Below are 18,781 nucleotides of genomic sequence, written 5' to 3'. Positions count from 1 at the left end.
CATTGGTTGCCGTTTCCCATGGGGACCGCCATGACACCAAAACTTCTTCAACATGGAGGACGGTGCTTGGAACGGCGAAGCGGAGATTTCGTGACAAAACACTTCCACAGACTATTTTAATTTCATACTGTGAGTATATATCCTCATGTACGCATCTGCAAAATCAGCTTCAACTTTCGCTCCACCATCATTATTTACGCGAAAATGAGATGTTTCGTCGCTAACGTTAGGAGTTAAGACCGCGATCCCAAGAAAATATCAAGAAAGACGCCCCTGATAAGTAACATTTTGCATTATATCACGGAATGTTATTTATACATACATCTTTGCGCATTTCTGATTCAATCTACTTACATTACGTGATTAAAAGTCCATATCGACAGCCGTCTACTACGAAGAAGCGGTTCTACCGCTCTCCTTGGCCAATCACTTCTGCCAGCAACCATTTCTGCAATTCTACGTCTTTCCAACATGCCCCTCTCCCTGCAGACGGCGTTGATAAAGGTGGACGCAGAATCCGTCGTTTTGGTCTGTCACCAGCGATATCCGTTTCAATCCAATCAATCCAGTTTCTCCAAAATGGCGGCACCCAGAAAAATGAGGGTGAGGTATAAGTACTGGATGGCTCGCAATAATAGGGAACCGTATTTCGACCTGTGATTGGCTAGATACCTCAAAAAATGGGTGCAGCCTCAGGTATAAGCAGGTCCCACTAACGGTCAGACAGGGATGGGCATAAATACATTTTTTTGAGTATTTAAATATAAATACAAAATACTTTGTTGAAACGGGTATTTAAATACTCGTCATAAATACTTTTCAAAATGAGTATTTAAATACAAAATATAAGTACAGTACTTAAATACTGTAACTACTGCCATAAATACTGGAATTACATAAATAACGATGATCACCACAAATGAATCAGCAACGAACAATAGCATTTATTTGTTAGACTATCGTGGCGATTTTAATGTTGGAAGTTTCTAGAAGACAGCGTCTTTCAGGCATCTCCACAGGTGCCAATGAACAAATGCTTGTATTCAATTTGACAAAGATGCTTCGTAAACTCGCTCTTCTCTCCGAAAGGTCAAATGCAAGACACCTTTAAGATACGAGTCGGTACATACTGTATTTAGGAGTATTTATAAAGTATTTGCAAGAATAAATACCCCAAAATTAGTATTTATATGTAATTATAAATACATTTTTCGTGTCTGTATTTAAACACAAAATATAAATACATGTATTTATATTTTAAATAGTATTTTAATTACAATGTATTTAAATACTGCCCATCCCTGGGGTCAGACTCCCTTTTAACACACGGCACTGCCTATATAATCGGGTTTGGTAGCACCCATACCAACGCAGTGGGTAATGCAATCTATGAGAGGGCAAAATTAACCAGTGCTACGGATGCGACGCGTCGGTAATGGAATTCCATGCTGGAGTGCAGAAGACAAACTCGGAACAAAATTATGGGTAATTATATGTAATCTATATGTATGTCATCCTGGGCATTATAACGCCGTGAACTGAACCTGGGGGACGCCCGGCGTTTAACTTTGTTAACATTAGTTCCACTTCGCTGGAAACCTGATAAAAAGGACCTTTCGTGACTATGTTTTACGGTTTCCGTTCCCTTTACTTTTTCCTCGTTAAACATATCCCCCTTCCCTTCCGACATGCTTTTGCGTTCTATATACAGACGCGATGCAGTCGTCTCATGTTCCACGGATATACGGCGTAAGTCAAACTAGGTTTCAACGCTGCTTTGGAATGCGCACAGAGGAAATGAAATTAACCGCCAAATATTTAATTCTCCCGCCGCACTCCGTATATAAATATTCAGCGAAGACACCCGTATACGGTTGAAGATTCCAGACCTGAAGAATGTGCTGAGACTCTTTATAAACAGAGACATTTGCAAAGCGTGTGGACTCTGCGCATAACTTTGATCAGGTGTAGCGGGAGACGAGATAGTGGACGCTGCATCCTTCACCGAATACGTCTCATTGCATTATATGGCTGCTCAGAGTGGTGAGTGCCGTTTCAACTTGTTTTTTTTTTTTTTTTTTTGAAACATGGGATACGCGTACGTGTTCCTCATCTTCATGGCGGCTGAATTATGGCTGGAGCAAGGAATGTCCGCAATTAAGTGTGCAAAGAATCGTACGTCTCTACGACCTTCCGCGTAACAAAAGAGTTCCGTATTCTGGAAAGTGTATAATGACCAAAAATGTCACATACGGAGCTTTTTTTTTATAGCTAGTACAGCTTGGGACAAAAGTTTACTGAGCACGGCACTGGCGTATTTCATCACCGGAGCCGGCCCCCTTATGGATATCGTAAAGACATCGAACAAGAAACGGGTGCCCGGCTATTCTGTCTGTCTTTCAGTATTTGTGTCCGCTCCTGTTTTCCGCCAGGGTGTCGCGCCAATGGAGATATGCGACCCACCGGTGTTCCGTAAACTTTCGTCCCAAGCTATACACTCAAAGGGGTGAGAGAGAAAAAAAAGAGCAATTTTAGTTTTTTTGTTTGTTTTTTTGGGAGGTGGGGGTCGGGGTCAGATCATTGCCGTAACCATTGGTCTCTTTCGGGAGTAAATGCACGGGACTTTACGCTGAGTCTAGGGTTGATTTGAAGTGCTGGGGAGTAGGATTCATGTTCAGAGGATCAAAATAGTGAGTAAATGCAAGATAAAGGTCAAGTTAGAGGCAATGATAACATTTTCACCGCCATTTTCGGTGTACCTCTTCTAAAACATATGCGGTAGAGCGAAAGTATACACTCTAAGGGGGGGGGAAAAGTGAATTGGGAGCAATTACAGCTTATAGTCCCCTAAATTACTAATTTTCACCATTTCATTTCCCGTGACCGTGAAATGTACTCCCTAACGCTACAAATGGTTTCAAAAGCATCGCATAATAAACGTCCGTGCAGTTAGTCCCAAAAAGAGACTAGTATAGTCGTGAGAATGCTTCTCATACCAAAAAGGTCTAAAACGACTCTTTTTTTTTTTTTTTTTTTTTAGAGTGTGATACAGAAAGGATACAGAACTCTCTCTAGAAGCAGAATAGAAACAGAAATCTAGAAACAGCCCTTCGCCGTAAAACACACTTCGAAAGAGTGAACAAATAGGAAGTGTATATACGTTTTGTTTTGTTTTTGTATATCAATTAACACGCACCCAAATTGATAGAAAAAGGCGTACACTTTCTATTTTCGACAAATCAGTAAAGAGAACGATACTATTTTGAATGATAGTTTGTTCTGAGAGCGCTATGAGTCTCCATTTTTAGAGCGCACGAGACAAATTAGATCAACGCATAGAATTCGGACACGTTGTGGTTTTTGAGGCCTCCCTTAACATGCGTGTTCGCTGTGCTATGCGCCTCACAACTATATAGACTCCTTCGGCGCTCCTCATAGAACCGACTTAGGACCGGAATCCTCATCTCATCCCAAGTCCGAGGCCTCATGACAGCAAATCTGTCATCCGAAACCAGATCCATTGATCCGTGTTGACTTCTATCGTTTTATGTACTTCACTGTCTCTGGCGGGGCATCAGAACGGACGGTTCCGGACCCTCACATAGTGACAGCCCATCAAGCGCTTATATTAGTCTTGATAAAGGGAAGTATATACAGTCAGTATATATATATATAGACCAACACTGCTTTACTTAGGAAGCAGCATGTGGGTCAATGTATATATATTTTCCCTACCCCACAGGCAGTTAATAAGGGTTTAGCTACTATGTCTGTCAGTTGTGCGCTGCTGGTTATGTGCCGCACACATACAACGTGTTCCGTCGCAGCGAGGTTAAGGATAGAGCGGTGATATAACGAAGCTAACGAAGCGTAAGTTAGTTATGGGCACGTGTGGCGGGCTGTATTTGGGGCTGTTAATAGGTATGGTAAGAGACTAAATAAACGCCGTCGTTCTGAGATGGATAAATATTCGTCGGTATTGATCTTGGGCGAAGGCGATGTTTCGTACTTCGGATGTTGGAAAGGATCACAGGGAGGGTTCACGCGGTGTTTATTTGTGCTTACTTTGTGAGTTGTCTTGACCTATAGCAGTATAAAAATCGTTCTGATGTATCCAAATAACTTGTTAGGGATCAATTGGGCCAAGCGGAACCTCCGCAAGGTCGCATTACCGCATTAACGAAAGGCTGCATTAATTTAAATAGTATAAATTCCGCATTAACGATGGGCTCTACTGTGTGTTTTCACATCGCCATTGGACGCATCATGGAACCGGTGTCCTCGCTCCATTGGACAACTGACACCCACATCTATCCGGTTATTCTGTACCGAATTGCCCCGCCCCCAGAGGCTCCGCCCCGGTATGACGTAGCCGTGACGTTCGTGTGCAAGCTTCACACTCGCTCGGAATCGCCTGTCGCGATGGAACGCCCCAATCATCATCATAATTCATAAAGTGTTGTTGTTTAACATCGCGATAGAGATTCCGTAAGCGCACTGAATGAAACAGACGCGCCTGTAGAGGGTGCTCCACCTCGGACATCATAATGATGCGGGCAAGCCCACCTTTCGGAAACAAAAAACGTCAATCAAAATTTTGCGGCGAATGATAGCAGATTTAGAGAAGGAAAGGGCATGAAGAATAAAGTTGAACGTATTATTAAAGAATAAACATGCAGCTTTAAATTTTCTTCGTAATTCTCGATTGCTTTACTCTACTACTGCAATAAGTTCATCCACATTCTGAAAACAGAGCTTCAGCGCACACCACGCTCCTAGCCAACATCATCCGGAATGACAACGTTCGCACCCTTGATTTCATGAAAACGGGGGGCGTACGCCATTTTTGTGGCAATTTCGAACTGCATAATGCCACAAAAATGGTGTACGCCCCCCTTTTTCAGCAAATCAGGAGCAAGAACGACGTGATTCGGGATGATGGTTGGCTAGGAGCGTGCTATGTGGTGAAGTTCATTTTTAAGTACTGCTCGGACTTCTCGGCAACTCTGCAATGACAGCCCTAAATCTTAAATTTCGGCCTTCATCATTCCGTCATCATCTGTTATCACACCATATCATCTCATCTTGGCTACAGTCGTGACGCAGCCCACATACGTGAGGCCAACAACGGCAAGCCGGTTCGTCACCACCATCGCCGGCCACCACCATCATTTTTAAGAGTGCAGACAATTCCTAGTCAACAAAAGACTTTCCTGCTTCCAGACCACCAGATGTGGGACCTCCACACAAGTGCACGGGTAAAGACAGCGGAACTTGAACTCAGGCCCTCCTTATCTCCCACTTATCAAATGCACTTCATTCGCAGAGAGGTCTAGCGCATACCTCGTCATAATCCACTTTCCACTGCTGAAGGGGTGCTCTGTCAGCATGAACCCCCTCTCGCCTCGCCTCGCATCTGTCGTCTGCTTTCTCCCAATCAGTATCGTCTGCTATGTAATGCGTTTTTGTTCGTCTGCTGCGGAGCGAGAGGATATACGTTATAGGCGCATTTCCTCCATTTGTTCCTGCTTGAGTCGCGCATCTCAAGATGAAACCCCCTCTTCCAGTCATTTTTCCTTTTCTTTTTTTTTCTTGTATGTGCGCGGAAATCCTGACAAATTGACTGAAATGGGGTCGCGACGAAAGCTGATGTGACAGCTTGCAGCGCCATCGAGTGGCGGCGAAAGGAGCTACGCACACTACGTAAGAAAACACACAAACAGTCCCAGAAAATGCTGTTGAGGGAAAACAAACATACATTGGAGCCTGGCGGAGGAGATAAAAAGGGGAAAATCCGAAGACGAAAAGTAATGCACGACAAGAAAGTGTCGGGAGAGGCGACAGCCATTACAGCGCACCAACTCAATGACCGGAACTGCGAGGGAAATGTTATTGTGTAACTTCAGAAAAGATGTCTTTACGTTTCCTTAAGTTTCGCTGTCGCTACGTTGTTTAGTATATGTGTGTGTTTTCAGCGAGATTTCTCGCAAATTTCATTGTCGGCGTTTTAAAATCTGTCAATATGTCATGTTCAGGGCAGGAGATCCGAACTCAAATGAACTCCAAGATTGGGCGCCTGGCAATAATGAATACGGTGTGCGTTCAAACAAGCAATAACAAAAATCACGCTGTGCCACATTGTGTGTGTGTGCGTTTGTTTTGTTTTGTTTTGTTTTTTTAGTGGTTCTCACCGTATTTATCGGCCGTTCATTGGGTGGCGTGCATGAATTGGCGTTGTGATTTCTTACGTAAGATTACAGTGTCAGATAATAGTAATGACGATAAGGATGAGAAGGACTGGGACGACACTGACAGAAAAATATGGCACGGTTGGAGTTATCGCGTATCTCATTATTGACACAGACTTCGCAATGGGTATTATTTCCTGTAGTGTCCCGCTTCGTGCAAAACTGCAAAAGCATGGCGACTTTTTGTCTCAAGACGGTTGAAATTGCACTACGAATACAGACTGTCTCCGTGTCAGGCTTTGGAGAGTATCGTAAAATGTATATGATCTAGCTTTTCCAACAGAATCACTAGAACGAGAACGTGAAAAAATAGAGTGTTAATACGTCACGAAGAATTGATTTAAAAAAGAAAAAGAAACGAATAAAGACAAACAAAACAACACATCATCTACTTCTTAAAAAAAAAAGAAACAAGAAAATGAAAATCTTGCAGTAGCACACATATATTATTCTGCAAAGCTCCCTTCCTTCGAAAGCATAGTGTTCTAACGAGGTTTCCCCCTATCCACCAGCACAAGTATAAGCGTTCTCCACATAAAGAACCAGAAGATATTGCGACGGTTGGGGCCTTCCATGCGTCCGCTGCCTCCTTTGTACGGCGTGCAGGGAATAATACACAATATCTCTTCTTGCCGTCCTCACAATCAACGAAAACGCAAAAAAAAATAGTGGAAAAAGGGGAAAAAAGAACGACAAAACAAAGAATTCCATCGCTGAATAAATAGACTGCTTTTTTTCTTCTTTTTTTATAGTTCGATTCATCTTGATCTTTTTTTTTGCCTGCTGCCTTCTCGTCGCCAAGTTCCGAAAAATAAAAATAAAAATAAAAATGCGTAGCAATTTTCCGCTTTCTTGTTTATTGTATTGGCTGCTTCCTGACGCTTCTTCGACAACGGTCGTGCGCTCCTCTGCGGAACTGGGACAGTCGTCGACGACAACTTGATGAAATATTTGCGGCGTGGACCCGCTGATACCTTCCCGAGATATTGCTCGCTCATCAATTTTTTTTTTGCTTCTTTTTGTTATGTTGATTTATCATTTATAAGGCCTCGCAGAGACCGGACGTCTTTCTTGAATGTTCGGTCGAATCTGGTACATTCTAACGGCTCTCGGCCAGGAATGTGTACTACTCTGCACTTTCATGAACGAAACGAAATAGCAAAACTAACAAGAATCCTGGCGTGTGTCTTCTTTTTCCTGACGTTTTTTTTATTTCATTCTCCTCGTCCTGATGTTCTATGGTGTAGCAGGTACAGGTAGGACGTCGTTATGGGCCACACGGGTCTCTCTGTCTTTTTTCTTTTCTTTAACGAGGATTGCCAGCGTAGAGGGTATCTGCTTTTATAATGTCCGACAGAAGCAGTTTTCAGACCAGGAGGATGGAATTTATATAAAATACGTACGAAAAAAAAAATAATAAGTCCTCTGATATTTATGTTATGTTGTCGTGACTTTTCTCCGGCCGACGTCTTTGCGGATATCGAACGGAGCTTGAATGAGAGGAATACAGAGAAGCACTCCCATAACCATTTCCCAGAGATCTAAACACTGATCGCAGGAACACGAGGGAGAGAATAAGCCACCACCATCGGGATAAAGAAAGCCTGTGGCGGCCGTTGCTATGGAACCAAGCCGTCATCAGCCGTATGGCGGGTCACTGGTAGCCACAGAAAGCCTGTGTTTGAAATCGTCCGCGTCGATTGGCGGAAGCAGACGACATCGCGACGCCGTATGCCCGCGTGGCATGATGACGGTTAGAAGTCGGCCCAGGACGCACATTCCCCCAGAGCGTTAGTGGTGACGTTGCTCGCATCTGTGAGGCCGACAACAGAGAGCCCTTTCAGAAGCAGCTGCACCACCAGATGATGTTTCTGCCTCGCAATATTTACGTTTCAACGCATCTAAAGAGAACGCTTCTGGTAGAAGATTGCAGAAACGCGCCCGAATTCCGTTCCTTAGCAAGAACGCGTCTATCGGTGTGTCGTGCTCGTATACCCTATTATACATCCACGTTGAGAGTTCTTGTGCGTCTGCTCTGTTACGCCGTCATTTTTAATGACGTCCTATATTAGCAATCAGTTTCTTTTTCGCTGTGGCTGACTTTCAGAAGCCCCATTAATAGAGTTACCGCAATAATAAGGCAGCTACGGTATCATTGTGAGACATCGCCGACAACGCTGCTTCACAAATGGCGCTCTGCACGCTACAGTAGTACTTCTTCGAAGTGGAAAATTAATAGGGAACTTCAGAATAGGGTAGAGAGATTTGTACGTACCTTGAGTGCCGTACCCAAGCTGGTTTGTTCTACCCAGAATAGCGCGTTCTAAACAGTTTTATTAGTATTTTTACTTTTTACTCAGTACCTTTGCCGAAAAGGTATTTCTAATCTATTTCAAGTACTTTTACTCCTTCGCCTACTACATGCAATAATGACTGTGAATAAATTAAAGAAACAAGAATTATGAATTAAAAAGTAATCGCTTGAAGACCATATCTTAAATGTATCTCAAATTCATTTTGAAGTATATACTACACTCTTAAAAATGAACTTCACCGCATAGCACGCTTCTCTTCGTTATCTGCCCTGATTTGTTGAAAACGGTAGGCGTACGCCTCCTGTTTTCAACAAATCAGGGCAGATAACGATATCATTCGAGATTATGGTTGGCTAGAAGCGTGCTATGCGGTGAAGTTCATTTTTAAGAGTGTACCCTACCCCAAAGCATTCGTACTGTATTTTAAGAGCACTTCCCTGCAGTATTTAGTATCGTATGTTGATAGGGCTGTGCGAATAATCGAATTTTTCGGACACCGAAGCCAATAAATTCAAAATTCGAATTTCGAGTTGAATCGACGTTTCTTCCAACCCACATATATTCGAATACCTCTCCGAAGTTGTGCACATAAGGCTGAAAACGGCATACGAGTGCATAAACTAAAACTGAGCGCTACTTCATATTCTGATCCGCATGTGCTGCTTGCGACACACTTGTCTGAAGCCTTCATTCAAAGGTACAGCAGCCCGTATTGGCACGGCTGCCCATGAAGGCTTTACCATTATTGTGTTTGAGGGTGGTCAGTATCCCGTACGAGGGGATACCGACGTGTCGGTACAGGACAATCTGGTACATGGACATCTCGGTACACGGGTATCTCGGTACAAGCCACGTGCAAGGTGCGGCGCGCATGTATTGCCTGTCGAGTTTGTACACGAGCGCTAGTACACTGTTAAAACAGAACTTCACCACATAGCACGCTCCTAGCCAACCATCATTCCGAATGATATCATTCTGTGCATTGATTTGTTGAAAATGGGAGGAGGCGCCTATCTGGGACAGATTATCTTGTCCCAGATAGGCGCCTCCCCCCTGTTTTAAACAAATCATGACACAGAATGATATCATTCGGAATGATGGTTGGCTAGAAGTGTGCTATGTGGTGAAGTTCTGTTTTAACAGTGTACGTGCGCGGAATAAATGAGCTTACTCAAGATGGTGATGGTGATGTGATGAAGAATTTACTGAATAATTTTTGCAACAAACACAAAGGTTATTTGATAGGCCGAAAACATCGGGGCTTATTTTAGTTACGACCTACCAAATGCTATACGATTATGAGGGAGCAAATGGAACAAACGGACAGTCGATCATTATGTAACTCAATTCAATCAATTATTAACACAATCGTATTAATGAACTAACCTCGGATAACGTTTCGTTCTCACTCTCGGCATTTATATACGTATGCGAATGTGTCTGGTTTTTTTTTTTTCTTTTCTACAGTGCGTCAAAACGTAATTTAAAAAAAAAAATGTAGAACCACGGTAACCGGAGTTAACGAGGTTCGGGGCCCAGAGATAAGTGTGACCGAAGGGCTATAAATCACGTATACATCCCCTCGTTGTCTTTCGTACACCTAACGCTGGTCCTAGAACATTAATTAATTTACTATAGATTTTGCCAGAACCTCAGCGGCGACTAGACAAGACAAGGAAATTGAGCAGAGACAAGGCTATATACCCGATTGAACAGAGTCTTTGAAAATAATTTAGAAGGTGCTTCCGAAGCACCTTCTAAATTATTTTCAAAGACTCTGTTCAATCGGGTATATAGCCTTGTCTCTGCTCAATTTTCTGGCTCAAGTTTCTGGGCCCGCATGCCTCAGTCTCGAATTTCCATTGTCGCAAAAATTCTAATGCGTATCATACTCTTTGCCAGCTGGGCATGTCCGTTAATTTATATACGCAGACTGGAACTTCTAAGAGCGACCAACTGGCGTGCGAGAAATCGCCCTACACGACAGTTCTTGCGCACCGAAATGCTCGTGTGCCGAGATATCTATGCACTAAGACGTCCGTGTACCGAAATGTCCGTGTACCAAAATGTCTGGTACCAAAATGTCCCAGATATCCCGTACGAATCTATTAGCCGGACAACACAATCACGATACACCCGGAGGTTTCAGACAGGATAAACCGGGAGCTGTCGTTTTCAGACAAGTATGTCGCAAGCAGTACATATCGCGTATGCATGTTGTACAAATTTCTACACATGCTTCACGTGTATCCAGCCCGGTTATAGAACCATTCGCTTCATAAGTTCGGTTTTATAACTATATTCGCTTTGGCTGTACAGCTGTCAATCTTGTATTTTCAATACAGTAAATTTCTATTACATCTCGTAACGTGTCCGAGGATACCCGAGCTCTTCGGGGACCTAAAGAAGTAAGGAATCGTCGCTGCGCATTACGCAAGACACAGAGCAGGCGCAATGCCGCCACTTAATTCTTTGGGGGCCCAAAAGCGCTTGGGTACCGAAATTCCTGGGAAACAATGTCTGAACGTGCTAAAAACAATGCGGCTGCCGAGTACACGTAATGAAAATGCAATGAAAGGGGGTAAAGTGTGCCAAAGGGGGCTGGTAAGCTAAAAAGGGGGAGGGGGATTGACGACCGGTGCCACGTTTCGAGTACGTTACTTCGAGTACTTCGTTAGGCAGTACGGGAATGAAAAAAAAAAAAAAAAGAAGCTTACCAGCCCCCATTGGTACACCTCTCCCCCTTTTATAACAGTGACTGAAGGTGAGGAAAGGACGATGATGGCTAACCTGAGGGTAGCGTGTCGTTTCGGCGTGCTTTTTGCGACGGCTGCTTAAAGCCTGTGGAAAGACAGAAAAAAAAAAAACAAGTTCATGAATCTGAGTAGCGAATAGTGAATAGAGAGCCATATCCGCCATTAGTGAATAGTGAATAGCGAACTTGCGAGTAGAGCGCCTGAGAAGTATTTTTTGGGGGCGGGGGCGAATTTATGTTAGGAGTAGCAGAACACGTCGGGAGACAAGTTCAATTTCTCTTCTTTTTTAGGAGTAGCGGGACACGTCGGGGAGACAAGTTCAATTTCTCCTCTTTTTTTTCTTTCCAATGAAAGGAAGGAAGAAACAAACACATACATGTATAGTAACGATGGATGAGGAAAATTTCCACTTAATTTGTGACGGACTGCCCCGGGCACACTGGTTTAGTACGATATATGAAATGATGCAACATCCTTGTCCTTGGCATATGACATGAAGCTCTGATAACCAGATAACGTCAGTGCACAAAGGCATAAAAAGTCTCAATATGAGTTCAGTTGTACTAAAGGATGTCAGGAAGACCGGTGCCCCTTAGAAATTCCATGAAAGCGGACGAGAGATCACATCCTGTTACGCTAGAATACTTTTTTCTTTCAGTATACAGCTTTTTTTTTTTTTTCGTTCGTTTTTCTTCTGGCAGAAGGAATGTGGTAATGAGGCACCGAGGCATGGTCCGCCCCGAAGAAGGCACGATGCAAGCGAATACATGGTTTCTGTTTCTTTCAGTTGGTGACGGTGCAGAAAGCAAGATGACCGGGAAAGGGGGCTTTGTACGCGTCAAGCTTCTGCAAGTGGAACTTCCCGAAGGCTCGTCCAACTCCAACGGGAATGAAGCCATCGTGGATCCGTTCTGCGTGGTCAACCTCAAGGAAGCCGAGGAAGTGCCCGGTGAGGAAGGAAACCCCTAATTACATCTTTCTCCCGAAGCGGACTCGTGTGTGGGAATCCTTGTTCGCCTTGCGTTCTCACTGGGATATCCTAGTCCTCGTGCTTCTAACGTACGAAGCTTATGTACGACTTGACTTAGTGGTGTGATCGGCGCTCGGTGGGAATAGTGTTCTTCATCTGGATAGTAACATTTCTGCAGGAATAGAGAACTAAAGTGGAAGATGTTGATGTTAACGGCTCCGAAAACACGATTAGAGAAGTTCACCACATGCATCACATGCAAACAATTGCACAGAATGATACCATTATCGCACTCGATTTCGAGGAGATCGCGGGGCATGCGTCTTTTTGTGACAATTCTGCGTAAGTGTCACGAAACATCTAACCTCTTAACATCTTTGAAGTGGGGAAGGGTTCTGTGGCTACCACGGGGAAGAATTCCATGTCATCGCCACTATTCCATCATTTATTGTTGTTGTAGTCACAAAAAGGCGTACGCTTCCCGTTTTAAACAAATCGCGGGAGAGGGCGATGCCGTTTTGGATGATGATCACTGTCCTTGTTTGAAAACGAGAGACGTACGCCTGTTTGTGGCACTTTATGAAGCTACGTCAATTGTCACAAGGTACCGTGGTGGCGGTGATGATGATGATGATGATGATGATGATGATGGTGGTGGTGGAACTGCTTTCCTGCACGCGAGCAACGTCAAGCCTATCGCAAGGGGGGGGGGGGATCGTGCGTCCTGGGCCGACTTCACGGGGATCTGTGCCGATATTTGTCTTAAGCGTCCGAGGAAAACCCAGGGAAAACACGCTGAGAGCACAGCCGGCGCCCGGATTCGGATTGTCACAAAAAGGCGTATGCCCCGCGCGTCTCACAAATCAGGTCTGATAACGGCGTTATTCGGAACAATGTTTTGACTTCAGGGAGCTATGTGGCGAAGTTCTCTTTTAGGACTGCAACATCTAAGCCTATACCGTGCCTACCTATTTCGCTCGTTTGACTTTGTTGCGTAATGCACGTTGGCTGTTTATTTGTGCTGACATTCTGCACGCATAAGTTACCCTGAGGAAAACAAAAATTGAAAATTACGAAACAAACAAACAAAAATTAAAGACAAAAATTAAATCCATGAACAGACCAACGTGTCAGGGTGGAACAGGCGCGTGTGTGTTCCGACTTCCCGTTTTCATCGTACGTCCTATAGTATGTGACCCTACATCTGTTCTCGTCATTTCTCTTCATTCAGGAAAGGGCGTACAGCTGGTGCAGAGCAAGAAGTCGCTTTATCCGGAATGGAACTCCTGCTTCGATGTACAAATATTCCGAGGTGATTGTTCTCAATATACTCTGTCTCAGCCTCAACAGAGCCCTCTGACTAAAAAAAAGAAAAAAAAATCAGTACGTGGTGCTACTTTTCTTTGTTCTGCCTACTGCAATGTGCGTTTGAAATTGAAGTTAGCAAGTAAGAAAGTTAGATGAGTTATAAAAATAAGGGTAAGAGAAGAATATATCCGACGAAGAGAGTGTAAATGAAGAGTACCACCTCCATTCTCTCTCTCACTCTCCTAGAGTATCTTTTGTACTCTTTGATGTGTAACGGGAATATTGACAGCGTAAAGCGAGATCCGGAAGAGAAGGCAGAGTGATCAGAGTAGAGACTATCAGGAAAGAGTAAAGAGAGTGTAAACGTCATAGTTGCGCTGCTGTTACTCTTCCTCCTCCTCCTCCTCCTTTTTCTTCTTAGAGCGTACTGCTTGCGACACACTTGTCTGAAGTCTTCGTTCAATAGTACAGCAGCCCGTGTCGGCTCGGCCGCCCCCTGAAGGAGCTGTATCATTATTGCGTTTGAGTGTGGGCAGTATGGCCGTCCGAGTCTATTAGCGGGAAGAAACAATTGTAGAGGTTGAAGAGGAAGGGAACAGGGGAAGGAAACGAGGAGGTTGAAATAAACAATTTTTGGGGCACGTTCTCCAGGAGAACGGTGGTGGATTTCGCTGCTCCTTTTCCGAACCTGTTGTACAGTATAACAATCTTGCATCACCTGGAGATTTCAGACTGGATAAACCGCGAGCTGTCCGATTTCAGCCGAGTGTGTCGCAAGCAGTGCATGCATGGAGCTGTATACAGGTCTCACTTTGAGCCCTGATAATAGGTAGTTTTAGAATGGGTACCTAAGCGCGAAGCAGCCCCAAAGAAATAAGACGTCGAGACTGCGCATGCCCAGAAGACAAATTTTTTTTTTTTTTTTTGCAGTGACGGCTCTTTACTTGTCTACAACTGCTTAGTGCTGAAACGGACTCCGACAAACTTGGGGCTATGCTCTTTGCGCAGGTTCACTTATGCACGTGCTTGTGATGGACCGGTCCAACCGTCATCTAGCAGACCTGCTACTCAGCGCGCAAGTGCTTGCTGACAAATGTAGGGACGGAGAGGACGTTGTTAATATTTGGGTAAGTCCGCAGTTATAAGTTACATTATTATTATTATTATTATTAAAAATTATTTTTAAAACAGAATTACAAAATCACCATCGCAAAGGGTCCACCACGGGGGAACGGTCACCCAAGACAAACATGAAAACAAAACGGAATAGCAAGACGCTGAGAGCACGTGATTATGTAAATTGTGCGGACACGGCATAATTACCGCCATCCGCCAAATGAACTTTACTCGAAAGTTAATAAACCAACATGGAACATGGCTATGTCGTGGGAAGAAATTAAGCGAGCTATACAAAGAAGCAACCGGGCACAAAGCGGTCGAAGAGGCTTCCTGAATACCAACGGCATATTTTTTAGTGGCGCTATTCAATAAAATTGAAGACACGATACCAGCCGAAGATTAACAAAACAAAAAAAAGTCAGAAGCGAGTTTTCTGCTTCGACTCAGATTAAAAAAAAAGAAAAAGAAATGTTAACGTTAAGACCTGCGATGCTTTTCTTGTCCCTTCCTCTAAACGCTGGCTTCCTTCCAAGACTCTCTATTTTTACACACGCACCTACAAAAAAAGTTATTGTGTGACCAGCTTTGAAACCTCTCCGACAGAGGGAGAGAGCGGTCTGGAAAAAGACTTAAAGCTGCTGAATCCCTTATTAGACTTTTCGCTCTCGCTTTTTCTTTTTCTTTTCCATTTTATTCCCTTTTATTCGCTTTCGCAAGGGCCAAATGAAATTTGTCCGCGTTTCCCATACGCACAGAATGTTTCTATAGCCTAATGGTAATAACGAACTTAAATGACGCCTCTAAAGCCTCTGAGATTCCTTTTTCGTTTTTCGCTATTCAGATCGGTCCTCGTGCATCGCTTTTCCTGTAAGTCCTGCAGAAAGAAAGAATGTCCAAGTCTGCCCTCTTTTTAATCTCACTTCCAGCTCAAGCTGAGACCCGGCGGCAAGCTCAACGTGCAAGTGCGCTACTACAAAGAAGGGGAAGGTAAGGTATTTCGACCTTTCGGGTGTTTCTGGAACGATCACGGATAACACCATCATGAGTGGCATAAAAGACATGACTTACATCAAATATAATAATATTAATAATTTTATTTGTGCCCAGAACAGCCATAAGGGCCTTAGCGTTGGCGTATATCACGGGTATATCACGAGTAACTAACTAAAAAAAAAAAAAGAACACAAAGAGAGAGAGAGAGAGAGAAAATGAGAGAAGCTAAGTGAATCGTTCCATGGTTCTTACGATGCTATAAAGTACGTATTCTCTTGAACATGCCATTTTAGGATGTAGATCGACACATTGCCATCGTATAATAACACGTTGCATACCAACAATGTCAAAGCTTTACACCGTGTTACGGATGTTCCCGAGATGTTTCTCTGAAAAAAAAAATGAGGTCGATGCAAAGATTGCGAAATAATACATCAAATAAATCAATTTATCTATTTATTAATAAGCATCTCTCAGCGACGAACCCGTGTTTGTCCCGTGATGGCGAAGCGTCTATTGTCTCTGCGATTCTTCTTTTTTTTTTTTTTTTTTGTAATGACCGTGTCTTTCTCGCATAGGTAGGATTTCCGGTAAATCCACAGATGAAGTTATGTCACGCACGTGAAAGTTGAGGCCCTGAATTGGATTGAATTGGATGTATATGAAGAAGAATCCAATCCAATAACGAGGAACTCGTTTACGCGCGAGATCGCCGCATGACATTAGAGCGAAAAAGAAAGAGAAAGGAGAAAAACACTGGCTCCTCTTCCTCCTCTCCCCCTCTCCAAAATTAGTCTTACGGCATAACAGAGGCATACTTCACCGACGAATATCGCTTTTCTCAATCGAAGCTACACATATATGGTTTCATCTCCCGTTTCAAAAGCATGACTTTGCAAATCAGTGCGCAGTAAAAAGTGCAGTAAAAAGCTTCTGCTTCATCCGTATACAGTAAATGTGTATCAATATTATATCAATCCATTAAAATACATTTTTAACGAAACCTCCCTTCAGAGTGATGCGCTATTTGAATCTAAATTAACGAATTCGCACACTTTCCACGAAACGATCCTCAAGAATCCTTGTTTCGTTTTTCTCTTTTTCTAAATTGCAAAAAAAAAAAAAAACGCCTCTCTCTTCAAGAAGCTTTACAATTTTACAATGCGGAGATGTCGGGGACTGGCTTCCTCAAACAATATCCCGCTACGATTGGCCATATCGTTTGAAGAGACCAGTTGGTGAATCCCTCTCTTTTTTGTGTTAACGTCAGCGTATAACGGCCTCTACGGCCTGCACTTTGGAGGCCCCTCAAGTACGGAAGTTTAAGCTCCTCTGCAGGAACGACCGTTTTAACTCTCGCACGCACCTCCAACACGTATAGAGACACGACAAAATCAACTAATCTCACCCATATGCAAGAGACACAATAGCGGTTACAGCATCACGTGTCTAACACACAGTAACTAACTAACTAACACACTAACTAACACACAGTGTCACCGACAGAGGGCGCATCGCGGAAGCGCTCCGAGAATGTAACAGCGGCCCTAGCGGTCGTTACCTAGACCGTTTTTCCTGCACCCTGAGCCGCATTACGCTGTGGGCGGTAATGGCGTCTGTCGACGAATTATCTCGGCATTCCTAAGTGGATGAGAAGAATTCTAGGATGCGCGCCAAATTATCTCCTCGCCCTCCAACAACTGTGAATTCTGTTGCGTTTTATCCCGTGTCGTCTGCTCTCGCGGCTCCGGGAGCAAATTTACGGAATTCTATCTTGTACGCCGACTTAAAGGTTATACTGTCTAGGAGAAGGATTATTATGCGGGTCACGCGCTCTCTTTCAGCGTGCCTTTGTTTCAGTTCCCCGCCAATTATTTTTCCAAAGTTTTAGCTAACCTAATTTCTAGTTCGCGTGCTGCGACGACCCCTATTAGAAAATTAGATTTATGATTATTATTATTAGCTGGTGTGACATAACCTTAGTTCAATGTGGTCTGCCGCGAACGCTTGCGAAACTATGAAACATGACTGAGTCGGGAACTGTATTCACGCATGTACAGTTACAATGCGTTGTTTTGTGTAGCACTTGCCGTGTTCGCTCATAAGTGCGTTAAGCACCGCGAAAAATCATAAAAGCTGGTCGCACATAGAAAGACTACTATTAAAACAGAACTTCACCACATAGCACGCTCATAGTCAACCATCATTCCGAATGATATCATTCTGTGTATTGATTGGTTGAAAATGGGAGGAGGTGCCTATCTGGGGTACATTATGCATGTCCCAGATAGGCGCCTCCCCCCTGTTTTGAACAAATCAGGACACAGAATGATATCATTCGGAATGAGAGTTGGCTAGGAGTGTGTTATGTGGTGAAGTTTTGTTTTAACAGTGTAGGCTGTACTACACTCTTAAAAATGAACTTCACCGCATAGCACGCTCCTAGCCAACCATCATCTTAAATGATATCGTTATGTGCCCTGATTTGTTGAAAACAGGAAGCGTAGGCCTCTTTTGTGGCACTTATGCTGTTGATAATTGTCACACACACACACACACACAAAGAAAAAAGTACGCCACCCGTTGTCAACAAATCAGGGCAGAGAACGATGTCACTCGAGATGATGGTTGGCTAGGAGCGTGCTATGCGGTGAAGTTCATTTTTATGAGTGTAGTACTACCTACACTGTTAAAACAGAAAACAGCGTGCGGTGAAGTTTACTTCTAAGAGTGCAGACTCGTCTGTCTCCATTGCAAGACGCTTAGGTACTCCAGATTCGCGAATAGTATGTGCCACCTGTAAAGCGTGCTTCACCTTGAAATTCAATGCATTGCAGAGAAAGTAGACGGATGTTCAACAACTATCTACAGCTTCAGCGCGCCGTTCCACACATTATCTCTCTCTCTCTCTCCCGCACAATAGTTTTATACATAGACGTAGTCCGTGCTAACTGCGAACAGAATAACATAGAACATGTATTTTATTAATTTTTTACCTCCGGCCCTTTTAAGTGCAATATATTCTAGGTCAAGTGTAACCACCTCATTGACCGAGCTACCAAACCTCCTGGC

At 43.6% G+C, this 18,781-nt stretch overlaps 1 protein-coding gene and 1 long non-coding RNA gene across 4 annotated transcripts in view; one reads left to right on the top strand and one right to left on the bottom strand.

Annotated features, from left to right (window-relative positions):
* The window catches only part of LOC135399160 (uncharacterized), a 47,654-nt gene extending 36,251 nt beyond the window's left edge, over nt 1-11,403 (bottom strand). For both annotated transcript variants that reach the window (XR_010424205.1, XR_010424204.1), the window contains exon 1: nt 11,354-11,403. This is a non-coding gene — a long non-coding RNA (uncharacterized LOC135399160). The remainder of the gene's footprint in view (nt 1-11,353) is intronic.
* The window catches only part of LOC135399156 (putative protein kinase C delta type homolog), a 131,380-nt gene that overhangs the window by 60,886 nt on the left and 51,713 nt on the right, over nt 1-18,781 (top strand). For both annotated transcript variants that reach the window (XM_064630897.1, XM_064630898.1), the window contains exons 2-5: nt 12,107-12,268; nt 13,521-13,601; nt 14,606-14,724; nt 15,643-15,703. In XM_064630897.1, the coding sequence (XP_064486967.1) occupies nt 12,130-12,268; nt 13,521-13,601; nt 14,606-14,724; nt 15,643-15,703 (400 nt within the window). In that variant the 5' untranslated portion in view covers nt 12,107-12,129. The remainder of the gene's footprint in view (nt 1-12,106; nt 12,269-13,520; nt 13,602-14,605; nt 14,725-15,642; nt 15,704-18,781) is intronic.

This window comes from Ornithodoros turicata, chromosome 6 (genome assembly GCF_037126465.1).
Source record: "Ornithodoros turicata isolate Travis chromosome 6, ASM3712646v1, whole genome shotgun sequence".
Taxonomy (NCBI): domain Eukaryota; kingdom Metazoa; phylum Arthropoda; class Arachnida; order Ixodida; family Argasidae; genus Ornithodoros; species Ornithodoros turicata.
The sequence above is the reverse complement of the archived record's forward strand: the minus strand, read 5'-3'. Positions and strand labels throughout refer to the sequence as shown.